Source organism: Engraulis encrasicolus, chromosome 18, assembly GCF_034702125.1.
Source record: "Engraulis encrasicolus isolate BLACKSEA-1 chromosome 18, IST_EnEncr_1.0, whole genome shotgun sequence".
NCBI classification, from domain to species: domain Eukaryota; kingdom Metazoa; phylum Chordata; class Actinopteri; order Clupeiformes; family Engraulidae; genus Engraulis; species Engraulis encrasicolus.
Genome location: NC_085874.1, coordinates 43,046,791 through 43,061,790, shown reverse-complemented (window position 1 = coordinate 43,061,790; position 15,000 = coordinate 43,046,791). Strand labels below are relative to the sequence as shown.

The 15,000-nt window shown below is 45.0% G+C and overlaps 1 protein-coding gene across 1 annotated transcript in view; it reads right to left on the bottom strand.

Annotated features, from left to right (window-relative positions):
- itsn2a (intersectin 2a) overlaps positions 1–15,000 on the bottom strand; it is a 135,755-nt gene that overhangs the window by 33,744 nt on the left and 87,011 nt on the right. The window contains exons 22-27 of the mRNA XM_063222197.1: positions 9,145–9,320; positions 7,640–7,695; positions 6,116–6,282; positions 4,674–4,707; positions 2,641–2,762; positions 1,952–2,048 (exon numbers count right to left, since the gene is read on the bottom strand). Coding sequence (XP_063078267.1) covers positions 1,952–2,048; positions 2,641–2,762; positions 4,674–4,707; positions 6,116–6,282; positions 7,640–7,695; positions 9,145–9,320 — 652 coding nt within the window. The remainder of the gene's footprint in view (positions 1–1,951; positions 2,049–2,640; positions 2,763–4,673; positions 4,708–6,115; positions 6,283–7,639; positions 7,696–9,144; positions 9,321–15,000) is intronic.

The window sequence follows — 15,000 nt, the reverse complement described above, 5'->3', positions numbered from 1 at the left end:
GTCCGTCCCTCCGTGACGCTTTTCTGAATTGTGATTCCCTCTTGTGTCCATAAGGCGGCAGAGTTGAGTTCCCGGATAGAGCATTTCAAATTGAATCATTTTGCCCCGTTCATCGGCCCTGATCTGTGCTTTCCAGACGGGACTCTGCAACGTTTTAGCTCTTCAACTGCTGTCTGTCTGTCCGTACAGTTACGGATGCCTCTAAATCAGTGGTTCTCAACCTTTTTTGAACGCCCCCTTGAACTCATCATATGCCTCCCAACGCCCCCTCGACCTTCTTCAAGCAATTCAAAAACTTTTTGAATTGCTTGAAGAAGGTCAGTACACCGAAACGTTGCATTAAAGTGGAAATGAAGCACTGACAACTATTATCATTTTTTGGCGGCTTATTTATTTTCATAAACGAATGGATGTTCGTTGAACTGCACTTTTAAGTAGTTTTGCTGAAAAATGACATGTTCGCCGCCTACGTAACGCGAATGGTAGAACTTGGTGGCTAATGTAGCCTTCCATTCACTTAACGTTAGCGTGTGCTAACTACAGCGCTAACTGACTCTAATCGTGGCAGTAAAATTGAAGAAGGACGAGGGGTTCATTTTACATTGTCCCTGGGTTTTCTATGTTATATACCTACTATCAGATGAAAGAGAAATGCCAAGTGTCATTATCACTTTGTGTCAAAAAGCCTTTGCTACGAGCATGGTGGGATAGCTGCAGCCATCCACCCATTACATCCACCATAGGACAGGAGTCCGGACTGGGGCTGCTCGATCTCATAGGTTTGTAGTGACAGACCGTCACCAATAACGTCTTTTTCCTGCATTGTTGGACGCTAATCTGAAAGCCCATGTCTTTAAGTTGGCTATGTGGTTCAATTCAGTAATAGAAAATAACTTGCAAAATTGGCGGAAGTTTGGAAATCTTTGTGAAGGGAAGGGACGCAGCCTGTGTGTGTGGCTATCCCATCCCCTCTCTCGTCTCGCTCTCGGAGTTGGAGGAGCTTTGGGGATTTGAAGTTGATGCCACGGGAAATGACACGTTAAACTATCATGGCCTACATGAAGTTATGGCATGCTTAAAGTAGCTGCATCTATTGTAGTAAACTATTATGTTATTGAAGTCGCGGATGCATCCTCAAACTGGCTGGAATAGCGTTGTTGCCTTGGATTATTGTTGACTGGATAACACCGATAAACGTGGGCACGGAGATGTCAAAGTAGCCTAATTCAGGTGCTTGGAAAATGTTGGCGAAATCATCGGAAGATGAAGGTAGGGAACTGCAACATTGCACGACATCGCACGATTATGACTACTATAGTGATCATGTTGGCTCATACCAAAATTTGTTAGCGACTTGTCACCTTAGCAAAAAAAAAGCTGCTTGTTTACCTGTGGTTCATGTGATGGGATGTCTTGTCTGCCTTCATGCCTCATATTTGTTCTGTCCCACCCAAACACGTATTCTTGCTTCATTTGGGTTAAGCAAATAAGCTAATAATCAGCCACGCAAGTCCCAAATGTTTAATTCACTACTATCATAACAGCATTAGGAATAGGACACTACCATTCGCGTGACGTCACCCGCTGTTGGCTGGAAACGTTAACAGAAACGTTACGTGTTTGTGCTTTATTTTTTTATTAACGGCTTAAATTTCAGACTTCAAAAAAATATATATTTGCTGGCTTGTCTTACTGGTGTTATAGACCCCTATATTAGGTCACTGCTTCATTTCCACTTTAAACCATGCAAATGTGAACAGTGTGCGGGAGCTTTCTTTGCTTCCCCCTTAATATTGAAAAATAAAATAGACTAATGCAACTCAATGGTAACTAAGCCCCAATCCAATTCAGCTGGATCCTTCTCAACGCCCCCCCTAGCGCTCCCCAACGCCCCCTGGGGGGTTGTACCGCCCCGTTGAGAAACACTACTGCACATGTTAGCGGTGCTTACTTGGCTGTGGGGCAGGAGTGGACTTGCCGCTATTGGTGCCCAGCACCTTGATGTTGGCAGAGGGAAACCAGCCTCTCTGGCGCTTCTTGCCCCGCGCCTGTGGAGGGGGTAAACATGTTCACACACACACACACACACACACACACACACACACACACACACACACATTAACACATACGCAAATTTCTGTGGTGGCTTTGTTAAAAATGTTTTAAGTATTATTAATATTGACAATTCTCATTTTTGGACTGCTAGACACCGATTCATTAATTAGTCAGCACCAGGGAAGAGACAATTGGCAAACTTGTTTCTTCATTCTTAAAAACATGTTTGGGGAATATTAACAACAGAAACGAGAGAGAGAGAGAGAGAGAGAGAGAGAGAGAGAGAGAGAGAGAGAGAGAGAGAGAGAGAGAGAGAGAGAGAGAGAGAGATAGAGAGACCAGACAGAGACAGACCTAGAAAGAGACAGAGACAGACAGACAGACAGACAGACAGACAGACACACTCACTCAGACACACAGACACAGACACAGACACAGACACAGACACAGACACACAGACACAGACACAGACGCACACACACACACACACACACACACACACACACACACACACACACACACACACACACACACACACACACACACACACACACACACACACACACACACACACGCAGGCCTGACCTGCAGTTCCCCGAGCCACCATCCTGAGGAGTTCTTGGCCAGCACGAGTATCAGCTGGCCGGGGCTCAGGCTCAGCTGCTCCGGCGTGGTGGCCTCAGAGACACCGGTCACCTGCACAATCTCTGGCAAACAGCACAGGGATATACCGCATAAGGGCCGTACACACAAAGCTACTACACAGTACATTTTATAGTGTTAAAATAACACTTAAAGAGTTAAAATTAACACTGTTCTAGTGTCTATTTGGTCCTGCTCCAGATCAGTGTTAAACACTGGTGTTAGATTTATAGTGTTAAGCTAACACTATAAAGAGTAAAGCAGTTTCGGGGAGCATACAATGGCAAAGACAAACTCCATCACCTCGAGGAGGCGGAGGCTCTCTGGAGTACTTCTAACTCCACACAATTTAACAACTTCATTTAGCACTGACACTGGAGAGTGTCTCACTCCATTTGGTGTTGGAATTACTCCAATAGTGTTAATAAGCCTTAACACTGCAAAATTAACACTGGCAAATTTACTGTGTAGTTACTCGCTCAGTGCATAAGGGCCGAACACACAAAGCTACTACACAGTACATGTTATAGTGTTAAAATAACACTTAAAGAGTTAAAATGAACACTGTTCTAGTGTCTATTTGATCCTGCTCCAGATCAGTGTTAAACACTGGGCTTAGATTTATAGTGTTAAGCTAACACTATAAAGAGTAAAGCAGTTTCGGGGAGCATACAATGGCACAGACAAACTCCATCACCTCCAGGAGGCGGGGGCTCTCTGGAGTACTTCTAGCTCCACACAATTTAACAACTTCATTTGTCACTGACGCTGGAGAGTATCTCACTCCATTTGGTGTTGGAATTACCCCAATAGTGTGAATAAGCCTTAACACTGCAAAATTAACACTGGCAAATTTACTGTGTAGTTACTCGCTCAGTGCATAAGGGCCGAACACACAAAGCTACTACACAGTACATGTTATAGTGTTAAAATAACACTTAAAGAGTTAAAAATAACACTGTTCTAGTGTCTTTTTGGTCCTGCTCCAGATCAGTGTTAAACACTGGTGTTAGATTTATAGTGTTAAGCTAACACTGTAAAGAGTAAAGCAGTTTCGGGGAGCATACAATGGCACAGACAAACTCCATCACCTCGAGGAGGCGGGGGCTCTCTGGAGTACTTCTAACTCCACACAATTTAACAACTTCATTTGTCACTGACACTGGAGAGCATCTCACTCCATTTGGTGTTGGAATTACTCCAATAGTGTTAATAAGCCTTAACACTGCAAAATTAACACTGGCAAATTTACTGTGTAGTTACTCTCTCAGCGAATTAAGTCAATAGAATGTCGATGTGTTCCATCGAGACTCGCAGGCGAGTAGGCGAGTACTGTATAAGCGATGCGATGTGGGCGGATCCCGAGTTGAAAATATTTTATCTTCGAGCGAGGTGAGTAAGTGAGTAACCAATTGAAATGCAGGGCTCGGTACTTCTCGCCTGTTCATTGGCAGTTAAAGCCGCGGGAACTTTCAGCGAACGTTCCATGAAAGAGTGGCGAGTAGGCGAGCAAGCGAAGCTAGCTTTATGTGTGTACGCCGCTTAAGGGCTGAGGCAGTGAGTCTGTTCATAAACAACACAGGCTAACACTTTACTTGACGGATCGCTAAATAAAGGTGGTCATTTCACCCTAATTTCACTAGCAGATACGCGCACAAGGAAATACACAGAACAGCAAGCACAGATGCTAAGTGTGTGCATAAGCGGGTGAGCAGCATGCATGTGAGTTTGAATGTCAAAAGACCAACAAAGGTCGGCGTCTGCGCCTGCACTTAAAACCCATGTATTGCTTGGTGCGTGTACTCCCAAAATGTGACATTGAGAATGGACTAGCGCCGAAATGTCTGTTTCTCCAGTTAAACCTCAGACTTCAGTTGTTAAATTTCGGCTTTAATACACTTTTTCACACAAGCCTTGTGTGCACCTCCTTTTTTCCATTATCCTGTGTGTTTGAATGAAAAATAAAAATGTCTTACCAGGTTTCTTAGTTGTGGCACCAGGTTTGTTTGCCTGCAAAAAAAAATGGCAGCTTGATGTAGTTGGAGTGGAATACTCGTGTGCAGGGCCGCTGACAGGTTTGGCTGGGCCAGGGACAAAAAAATATCAATGGGCCCCCCTTCCTCCTTGATCCATTTTTAAGGACAGGAAAGGCAAAATATCTGCGTAATTTATTTAATGCAAATATAGCGCATTCTCCCTCTCTCAAACCAACTTATTTTGAAATGATATAGAACCATTAATCACAAACTTAATGAGGGCCCTTGTTCCTGGGCCCGGGACAAAAAGCCTGGTTGTCCCCCCTGTCAGCGGGCCTGCTCGTGTGGTCTCCCATGCAGCCCTTCCACCACTCCCCTCCCCTTCAATCATGACTCAGGCTATAGCAGCATATTCCTTCCTTCCTTCCTTCCCATCCTTCCTTAACTCATTCCTTCCATCCTTCCTTCCTCCTTTAACTCCTTCCACCCATCCATCTTTCTTTAATTCCGTCCTTCCTTCTTTAAAGGTGCACTGTGCAGGAAATGGTCAAAAAGGTACTGCAAATGCTGCTCGTTGAAACTGGTTTGCCTATGGCCAAATTTGTTCTTTACATGAATGTTTACTAAGTAATAAACAAATATTAACTAGTATGGTCCAAGTAGAGTCATTTTTGCAGCTAAAAATGGCTATTTTTGGAAATTCAAAATGGCGGACCATGGAGAAGATCCCCCTTTTCATGTATGAAAAATGCAATTTTTCTAGTCATAATGAATACTTAGAATTTGATGGTGGTGGTAAGTATTCATGAAAAAGGTAACATTAGTGAATGGGCAGCATGAATTCTGGAAATAAACAACTGAAAATCTCACACAGTGTCCCTTTAACGCTTTCTATCATTCTTCCTACCTGCCATTCTTCCATCCATCCATTCATCCATCCATACATTCAAGTTATCTACACAAGTTACAACTCTGATTAAGCCACAGTATTGGATTTCCCCCCTCGGGGATCAATGAAGTTACTCTAGTATTGACGTAGTTGGATGGGTAGACGCCCGTGTGGTCCCCAATGCAGCCCTTCCACCACTCCCCCTCTCCTTCAATCATTTCCTCACTCAGGCTATAGCAGCATATTCCTTCCTTCCTTCCTTCCATCCTTCCTTCATTAACTCTTTCCTTCCATCCTTCCTTCATCCATTCCTTCCATCCATTCATCTGTCTATAATTCATTCTTTCCTTAATGTCTTCCTTAATTCCTTTCTTCCTACTTTAATTCCTTCTTTAACTCCTTCTAGCAAACCATCCTTCCTTCCTTCCTTCATCCTTCCATCCATCCTTCTTTAACTCCTTCCTTCCTTCCTGTCTTCATTCATACATTCCTGTTATCTACACGAGTTACAACTCTCTAAGCCACAGTATGTTGGTGCCGTAGGTCCACTTACACAGGTGTCTTTGGGTTTGACGTAGTTGGATGGGAAGACGCCCGTGTGGTCCCCGATGCAGCCCTTCCACCACTCCCCCTCCCTCTCCGTCACCAGGATGGAATCTCCCACACGGAACGTCAGGTCCCCCGCCTCCGGGCTCTCGTACGTGTACAGGGCCACAAACTCTGATTGGGGGAGACAGGGGGCAGCCATTAACTCTGATTGGATGTTGGATGAGAGAGGGGTCAGTCACAAATTCTGATTGGGTGGCATAGGTTGGTCACAAAGTTTGATTGGACGAGTGAGGGGAAACACACAAACTGCCATTGGCCAAGACAGGTCAGCCATTAACTTTGATTGGGTGCACCACAAATTCCACCGGACAGTAGCTACTAAACAGATAGATAGTCAGCAGAAAACCAAACAAAGATTCTATGCACGGCTAAGTTAAAGACTTACATCTAAAGGCCAATTTATACTTATTGGCGTTGACGGTTGCAGAGCCTCTGCAACCGTCTGTGTGCGACCACCCCATCCCCCAACCATGCAGAGGCTCTGCAACTGTCTTCGCGCGCCTCAAGAAAATCCTGACTACACATCAGACGGTTACAAAGGTCGCAGAGAAAAGGCGCTGTGATTGGTCGTCTCGCTACTTCCTTGTTCTCGTGGCAGCACAGCTCTCCGGTAGTTTACGAGAGCCAAACTGTCAATATTCTGTGAAATACGAACGCTTTCTTTCTAGTGTGTGTAAATAAATGAAGCTACAATGACTGAATTAGTAAGTAACAAACAAATAATACATCAGTTTAGCACTCGCGGCACAATGCCTGCAGTCTGACTACTGTACTGTAGCCTTGTAGCTATGTAGCCAAATGTGTCTAACGATATGAGACCTCGTGCGCAGATCTATAAGCGACCAGAACCAACGGGCACCGTTGCTGAACTATAATCTGCTCTTAAGATGTTAAAGAGAATGTGCAGAGGAGCAGTTGGAGTAGAGAGAGGACAGGAAGAGCATATCTTTGCACGATTTCTGGTTGGGGTGTCAGTGTGATTGCAGTGTGACGTTTCATTTCTGTATACAGGTCGCCTTGCTGAGTTTTTGTAGCAAACTTTGTGTCTGGCAGTGCGATGAACGCGCACATGCCCAGTAGTGTTGCTGCAGTAACCAGACACTTTCTTAAATGAACGAGGTGAATTAATTGTTATTACAGCACTTTTTAAAGAAATACAGGTAGTCAACCGTTCAGTGCAACAGTGTTAGATAAGCAATAACCCACTTGAGTCCATGGGTTTGTGTTTGGTTTATAAGAGCTAAGGGCAGTTTTACAGCACTCCTGTTTGCGTCGTGCTACAACTCCCCTTGCACGTTATTATTTATCGAACACAAACCCTTGGCCTCTCATGGCTTATTGTTTAAACTACATACATGTAGCAGTATCGAATACATGGATTCTATTATAGAAAGGTTACCTTTCATATAAAGTATACTGTATTACTTAATGTACTGTATACATGCTAATCAGATGAGAGGGAGGTTACCTTCAAGCTGACAGCCATCTGAAAAATCTGATTCATCGGCGGCAGACTGTAGCTGACTAAATGAAAAAAGACACATACAAATAAATGAAATATTACATATGGAAAACATAAAATGAATTTTTAGCTAACAGTTAACTAATAGTTAATAGTATGATAAAAGTATAGCATTTAAAATCTATTTCTGGGTCATAATGAATGCTTCGAATTTGATGGTGGTGGCAAGTATTCATGAAAAGCATAACATTTGTGAATGGGCAACATGAATCCTGGAATTAAACTACTAAAGATACTAGCCAGTACACCTTTAAAGCTTCAATAACTTGGGGAAGCCGTGGTGTAATGGCTAGGGACTTGGAATGTAGATCACTGGGTTGCATGATTCAATCCCCACCCTTCATAGGAGTAGATGTGTGCACATCCCACCCTTTTGATGGGCCAGGTGCAGGACAATGAGAGTAAATCCAGGTGAAAAAGAAATAAAGTCCGCGACACTGCTTGTCTACTGTGAATTATTTAATGGAGCGTTTCGACCTTCAGGTCTTCATCAGGCAAAGTGTGAACATGACATTGAGTGGGTCATTTTAAAAGCTTCTACAGCTGATCAGACAAAGTCCACAGCTGATAGGCTGACAATCAGCTGTGCAAGTAGTACAACAGCAAATGGGTCAGCATATATAGTCACAGCTGACTCTTCCACAAAAGTTAAAAGCCACGTAGTTCAAAGATGCAACAGGTTACACTCAGAAAAATAAAGTGAGCATGATATTTGAAAAAGAAAACAAACAACAAAAAAGGATGGAAAAGCACAAGACATTGCATGTTAAAACAATCAATCCCCACCCTTACCAATCCCTTTCTCCCTCTTTTGCTGAAGTGCCCTTGAGCAAGACACCTGTCCTCAACACTGCTCCAGGGACTATAACCAATAACCTGTAATAACTGTATTACACCTGTATCTGTATTACATATCTGTATCTTTTTTATACATATTGTTGGGGGGATTATGCTATTTATTAGACAGATGACAGGAAACGAGATGGGAGAGAGAAAATGGGGAAGAATCGGGAAATTATCCGGACCGGGAACAAACCCGGGTCACCCGTGTAAACAGTCCAGTGCCAAGCCGTTAAGCCTCGTTCACACACGTCGCTGCTAGTAGTTGCTCGCTCAGCGAATGAAGACAATGGAATGTCTATGTATTCCAGCGAGACGAGTAGGCGAGTAGGCGAGGAGTGAACAAGCAATGCGATGTGGGCGGGTTCCGAGTTGAAAATATTTAAAGTTCGAGCGAGGCGAATGAGCGAGTAACCAATTGAAATGCAGAGTACGGTAATTCTCGCTTTTGCATTGGCAGTTAAAGCCGCGGGAACGTTTAGCGAACGTGCCATGAGCGAGAGGTGAGTAGGCGAGGTGAGTGAAGCGAGAAGCTAGTAACTAGCAGCGGAGTGTGTGAACGTAGCTTTAGAGACACTGATGGGTCCTAATGTAATAATATCTTAACTCACTCTGAGGTCCCCTCTCCCACTGGCAGGGTGACGTAGGTCTTGGGGAACCAGCCCTGGGTTCCGTTCAGTTCCCCGAGCCACCAGGTCTCCTGTCTCTGCAGAACCGAGATGATGTCACCCTGGGAGAAGCTCAGGTGGCCCTCCGACTTGGCCGTCCAGGAGCACAGCGCCCTCACCTGGGGGAAGGACGCACATGCACACAAATACACACGCGCACGCACGCACACACGCACACAAGCAAGCAAACACACACACACACAAAGGCAAGGCAAGATAATTTGTATAGCGCATTTCACAAACAGATACAATTCAATGTGCTTCACAAAAAAGGAATAGATTTAAAACAATCAATAGTAAGTGCATTTTTGTACATCATTTGAAAGCTGGTTCCAAAGCTTTGCAGCATAGGAGCTAAAGGCTGCCTCTCCACACTTTGTTTTGACCTTTGAAATTACCAAGTTCTTCACACACACGCACGCACGCATGCACGCACGCACGCACGCACGCACATGCACGCATGCACATGCACGCATGCACATATGCATCCGCGCTGTACACACACATACAGTACACATACGCGTATAGAGTTAATATGCTGTAGTATGAAGACTGAAGAGATATTGAGCTGAACTGAACTGAAATAGGCCAAAGCAGCCTCCCCAAGCAGCACGGGAGTTTGTTTTAGTGGGAGTGGGCTTGCAATACTGCATATGTGTGTGTGTGTTTGTGTGTGTGTGTGAGAGAGAGAGAGAGTGTGTGTACGTGTGTGTGTGTGTGTGTGTGTGTGTGTGTGTGTGTGTGTGTGTGTGTGTGTGTGTGTGTGTGTGTGTGTGTGTGTGTGTGTGTGTGTGTGCATGCATGCGTGTGTGCATGTGTGTGTGTGTGTGTGTGTGCATGTACAAAGTATATACGTGTGTGCATGCGTGCGTGTGCGTGCGCACGTGTGTTTTTGTGTGTGTGTGTGTGTGTGTGTGTGTGTGTGTGTGTGTTATTTTCTTTTCTAGTTCATGTGCTCTAGTTTGGGGACAGATGGATATGCAGCGAGTCAGTGCAACTCTGTGCATCTCGGCGCATCTGAAAGGGCCCTCTACCCAACAATACATACAATGCAATGGGGACCCAATTCTGGGCCCCCTATCTCCCTGGGCCTGGGACAACATACCCCTTTGAGCCCCCTGTTGGCGGGCATGTGTGTGTGTTTGTGTGTGTGTGTGTGTGTGTGTGTGTGTGTGTGTCAGGGCTTGACACTAACAGGCGCTAGCTAGCCAAATGTGGGTGAATATCGGCTTTGGCTAGTAGATACCGAAGGTTCACTAGCCATTCTAGCGGGTCCGTTACTATTCTAAATGGTGAGGCACCGCATTTTGTAGTTTTTTTCCTCGGACCGTCTTTGCTACAGATGCAATGCAATGCGATTTCGCGAGCCTACAATGCCCATGAAGCACCTGTGTCTCACGCACGACAGGAATCTGATAGAGCTAGTGCGAATATCAGTGGTAGCGACGAGCTACCAGCACATCAGCGCGCGTTTGGAAATGTCACTGAAAACCTCTCAACTGACCTGTTTTGCAATCTGTCATTAGTACAATGCATAGCCTAGTAGTAGTGGACATTAAAATGACCAAGGCGAGAGGAAAACACGTCAGTCTGTCTTGTGAAAGTCTTGAGACTAATTAGCGCAGTGATAAGACAAGGACACATGCGGCATTAATAATCTGTCTGTCTGACGGTCGGTCCGTCTGAAACACATTCTTCAATGTAATTCCCTCCTGTGTCCACAAGGTGGCAGTGCATAGACGGACACATCTTTGTCTGCCTGTCAGACTTGTTCTCATTTGATTTCAGGCAATAAATATACTTACACTGCTGTGGACAGACATAAAGTAAACACAAGGAAACAAAGATTAGAAAGTACTTCTTTCCTTGTTTGATTGATTTCATGGAATTAACCCCTTAAGATGCGGCTTTATACAATTGCTGTTACCAGTATGGTAATGACCAAGTCGTGGTGCATTACTAAAGGGCCTGTGTTGTGTCATATTATTGTAGTTCTATGGTAGTTACATTTCAATGTCTATTACAGCGTGCCACTGGAGGTACGGCGCGCATTAAGGGGTTAAAGTCCTGGTATTGTGTGTGTTTCCATTTGTCGTTGTGTGCATACAGTACGTATGTGCACACCTTTATTTGTCTTTATGTAAGATGATTTGTGTGTGTGTGTGTGTGTGTGTGTGTGTGTGTGTGTGTGTGTGTGTGTGTGTGTGTGTGTGTGTGTGTGTGTGTGTGTGTGTGTGTGTGTGTTCGTGTGTGTGTGTGTGTGCGTGTGCGTGCGTGTGTGTGTGCGCACGTGTTCTCCTAAACAGAATGACTCCTGGCCTAGGGGAGGACACTGTGTGTGTGTGTGTGTGTGTGTGTGTGTGTGTGTGTGTGTGTGTGTGTGTGTGTGTGTGTGTGTGTGTGTGTGTGTGTGTGCACTGTGTACGTGTGTGTGTGCGTGTGCGTGTGCGTGTGTTCTCCTAAACAGAATGACTCCTGGCCAAGGGGAGGACACTGCAGGCTAAAAATAAACAGCTCCAGCTGCCTGTTCTCACGCTCTGGCTCAGAAGGACCCGAACAGAACAGGACAGAACAAAACAGGGCTGAACTGGAGGAGAAATAGGGCCCGGGCACTTTTGGCTTCAAGCCCCCCCGTCATAAGTAGCGACACAGAACTGACTCATCGGTGGGCCCCGCACCCTCGTGGACCCCTATTTTCAGACATGTAACGGTCAGACGGTTCGTTTTATTTACTTTTTTCGGCTTTGTTTAATACATTTTTTGATTTTGCAGTGTTCGACTCCTTTCTTCCTTTTCATTATACTGCTCTTAGAATTACGCACCGAGCGAAACGCTCAGGATAAGACATTGGCGCGGACGCCACCCCACCAATACTATTCAGCCCTGGACCAGACCAGACCGGAGTGGAGGAGAGAGGCTGCCAACGCCACCGCCTCTTGCCCAGAACAGACAGCTCCAGCTGGGGTATTCCCACACACAGACTGGGTCCTCTCCTCCTCTCTCTGGGACCCTGCTGGCTGTCTGTCAGAGCCAGCCGAAACATTCTCTATCCCAGTCTTCTAAGAACTGAAATCTCTGGCTACTGTGGAACCGAACGGTGGACTTTTCGGAGAGTTGGAGATAAAGGAAGGAATTTAGGGAATGCATCTCAGAGGAAAAAGAGAAGGAATATTTGCACACCAAAAAAAGTGAATATCTGCATTTTTTTTATATTCTGCACCCACGTAAATGTGCTTTTTTGGGACTTTTTACACGTTTTGAATGCACCTAAGATACACAGATACATATTTGTACACACACACACACACACACACACACACACACACACACACACACACACACACACACACACACACACACACACACACACACACACACACACACACACACACACACACACACACACAGACACATGCACCAGTGCAAGCTACATAAGTGCGATCCATCTACCTGCAACAACCTTTAAATCCTTTGTGCAGAGCCCATGTTATAGCCTTACTGTCACCAAAATTGTAATGACCAAGTCTTACGTCACTTAAGGCTCTCTGTAATGTCATAACCAGAGGCGATTCTAGTGTCAGAGGGGGCCCCAAGCAAAAACCCAAAAGAATGAACATTCGAAACAAATTGTCGCTATTATAGTTTGAAATTGAGCTGTTTTTCAACATATAGAGTGCCGGGGGTCCCAAGCAGCTGCCTGCCTTGCCTGGTGACAAGATGCACCTCTGGTCATAGCAATGTTGTTATGATGTAGCGTAGTGTTTTTAGCAATGAGTGAGTGGTCCCGTCAGCTAGCCTGGCGACACCATCTTACATGTATGTACTCCACCCAAAGATTTTGGCTCTGCACCTAGTCGGGCAAAAGCCTCCTAGCTTGGTTCGCTCACTGCTTAGCCAATCAGCAAACAGTTGAGAGTGGTGACGCAGAACTCACCCGCAAAGTCTGTTACTGATTGGTTAAGGTAACTATATTCACCCTTTTGTTTTGTTATTTGTATGCTTTTGCGACGTCATATCATAACAGTCATGCTAATAAAGCACAATATGGGTTTTAATTTGAATTCGGAACTCCAATGAATTTAAATGGCAGAGTAAGATCAGACCATCTCCCACCCTCCAAGGAGATGGATTCCTCTTGACTTTTGCCAGACCGTTTGATGGAGTCAACAGTCGGTTTCGCCCAGTCTACCCATCAGCCGGTCCATCTGCGCAAAGAGGCTACACTATTGAAGGATATGTACCGTACACTGTGTGCTCCATTAAATGATACATGCACTGTTTAGAACAGTGTTTCTCAACCTTTTTTTAGGCGAGGCACCCTTTCAATTCATGAAAAATTTCAAGGCACCCCAAACCAACAAGCCGTAACATGGCATTGGCATCACATCCGATACCACACAAGCTTCGATTGGAGACGTCACATAACCTACGTTCGAAGTTACAGCTGACTGAGGCGACCTATATTTACTTTATTGTGCGTTAACGGCAGATGAAAGATTCCACTGACTAGCATTAACTTATCAACTTAGACAAATATGTATTATATTACATAATTCATTCATCAACCACATTTCCACGGCACCCCTGTTGAGAAGCACTGGTTTAGAATATTAAGACCCTTTTCTGAGTTGTCTGCAATTGCTCAATGTTGTGGCCATGAGCAATCGCCATCGAATGACAGTGTGGACTGTGGCACTTCCTATTCAAATCCTGAGCTGTTTATACACTTCCGTGAGGTGTCTGAGAAAATAGCGTAAGCGTAGCCAATAGCTCAGTGCCCTCGCATCTGCATGAGGCTTCATGCTGCGGTCACACCGTCGGCGTTGAAAGAGCTAAAACGCTGCTGACTCCTGCCTGGAAAGCACAGGACAGGGGCGTTGAACGCAGCAAAAGATACTCATGAACGGCCATCCGGGTATTTTGCTCGTAAATGTGCGTCACGCCCCTTTATGGGTGAAAACAAACCGAATGTCTCATCAACTTACATGCTACATCGGCTTGTCTAAATTAACACAGTCCATGCTTCAGCCACGGCTGTTTGGCTCTATTTGCCTCTAGTTGCCGGCAACACAACACGTTTTCGGCATGTTTCGCGTGAACAACGCTAGTCTACAGGTCCGTATCTTTAGTTTATTAAACCCCAACATCACCAGTTGACTTGCATGGGTTGTTTTCCCCCACAAATGGGCGTAACGCACATGGAAAACGTCATGCCGTTCATGAGTATACAACCTGAAGCGTTCGACCAAGAATCTCGACCAACCGAAGCTCGTGTTTAGAAAAATGTGAACATTCCATTGGCTGCCGCCTGCCGCCGCCGAGCTCATTACATATTTTTAGATGAAGTTCAACTTTTGACACCCTCGGCTTTTGACACTTTTGACTCTAGACACGTTTGCGGCTTTTAACGCTTCTGCCGCCTGCTCTCCCATACAAAGTCAATTACTTCCGCATCTTTCCACACGTTCAACGCCGGCAGTATGAGCGGTCAGGAGGGAGGTTTACTAATGGTTTACTAATGTTCAACTGCCGAACTCTACTAGTTGGTATGCGCTGCATACAGGGCTGGATTAAGATGCCCTGGGGCCCCTAGGCTACAAGTAGCTGTGGGGCCCCCAAGATGGCAAATTTTGCGACTATTTCACATAGACAGTGTCATAATTACGACCTAGAAAATTAAGGATAACTTATCTACCAATTGTACCGAACACAATAGATACATTTTTCAATATTGAATCATGTCACAATTTTGCAATTTTTTCACTTTTGGCCAATCAGGGGCCCCCATGGCAGGTGGGG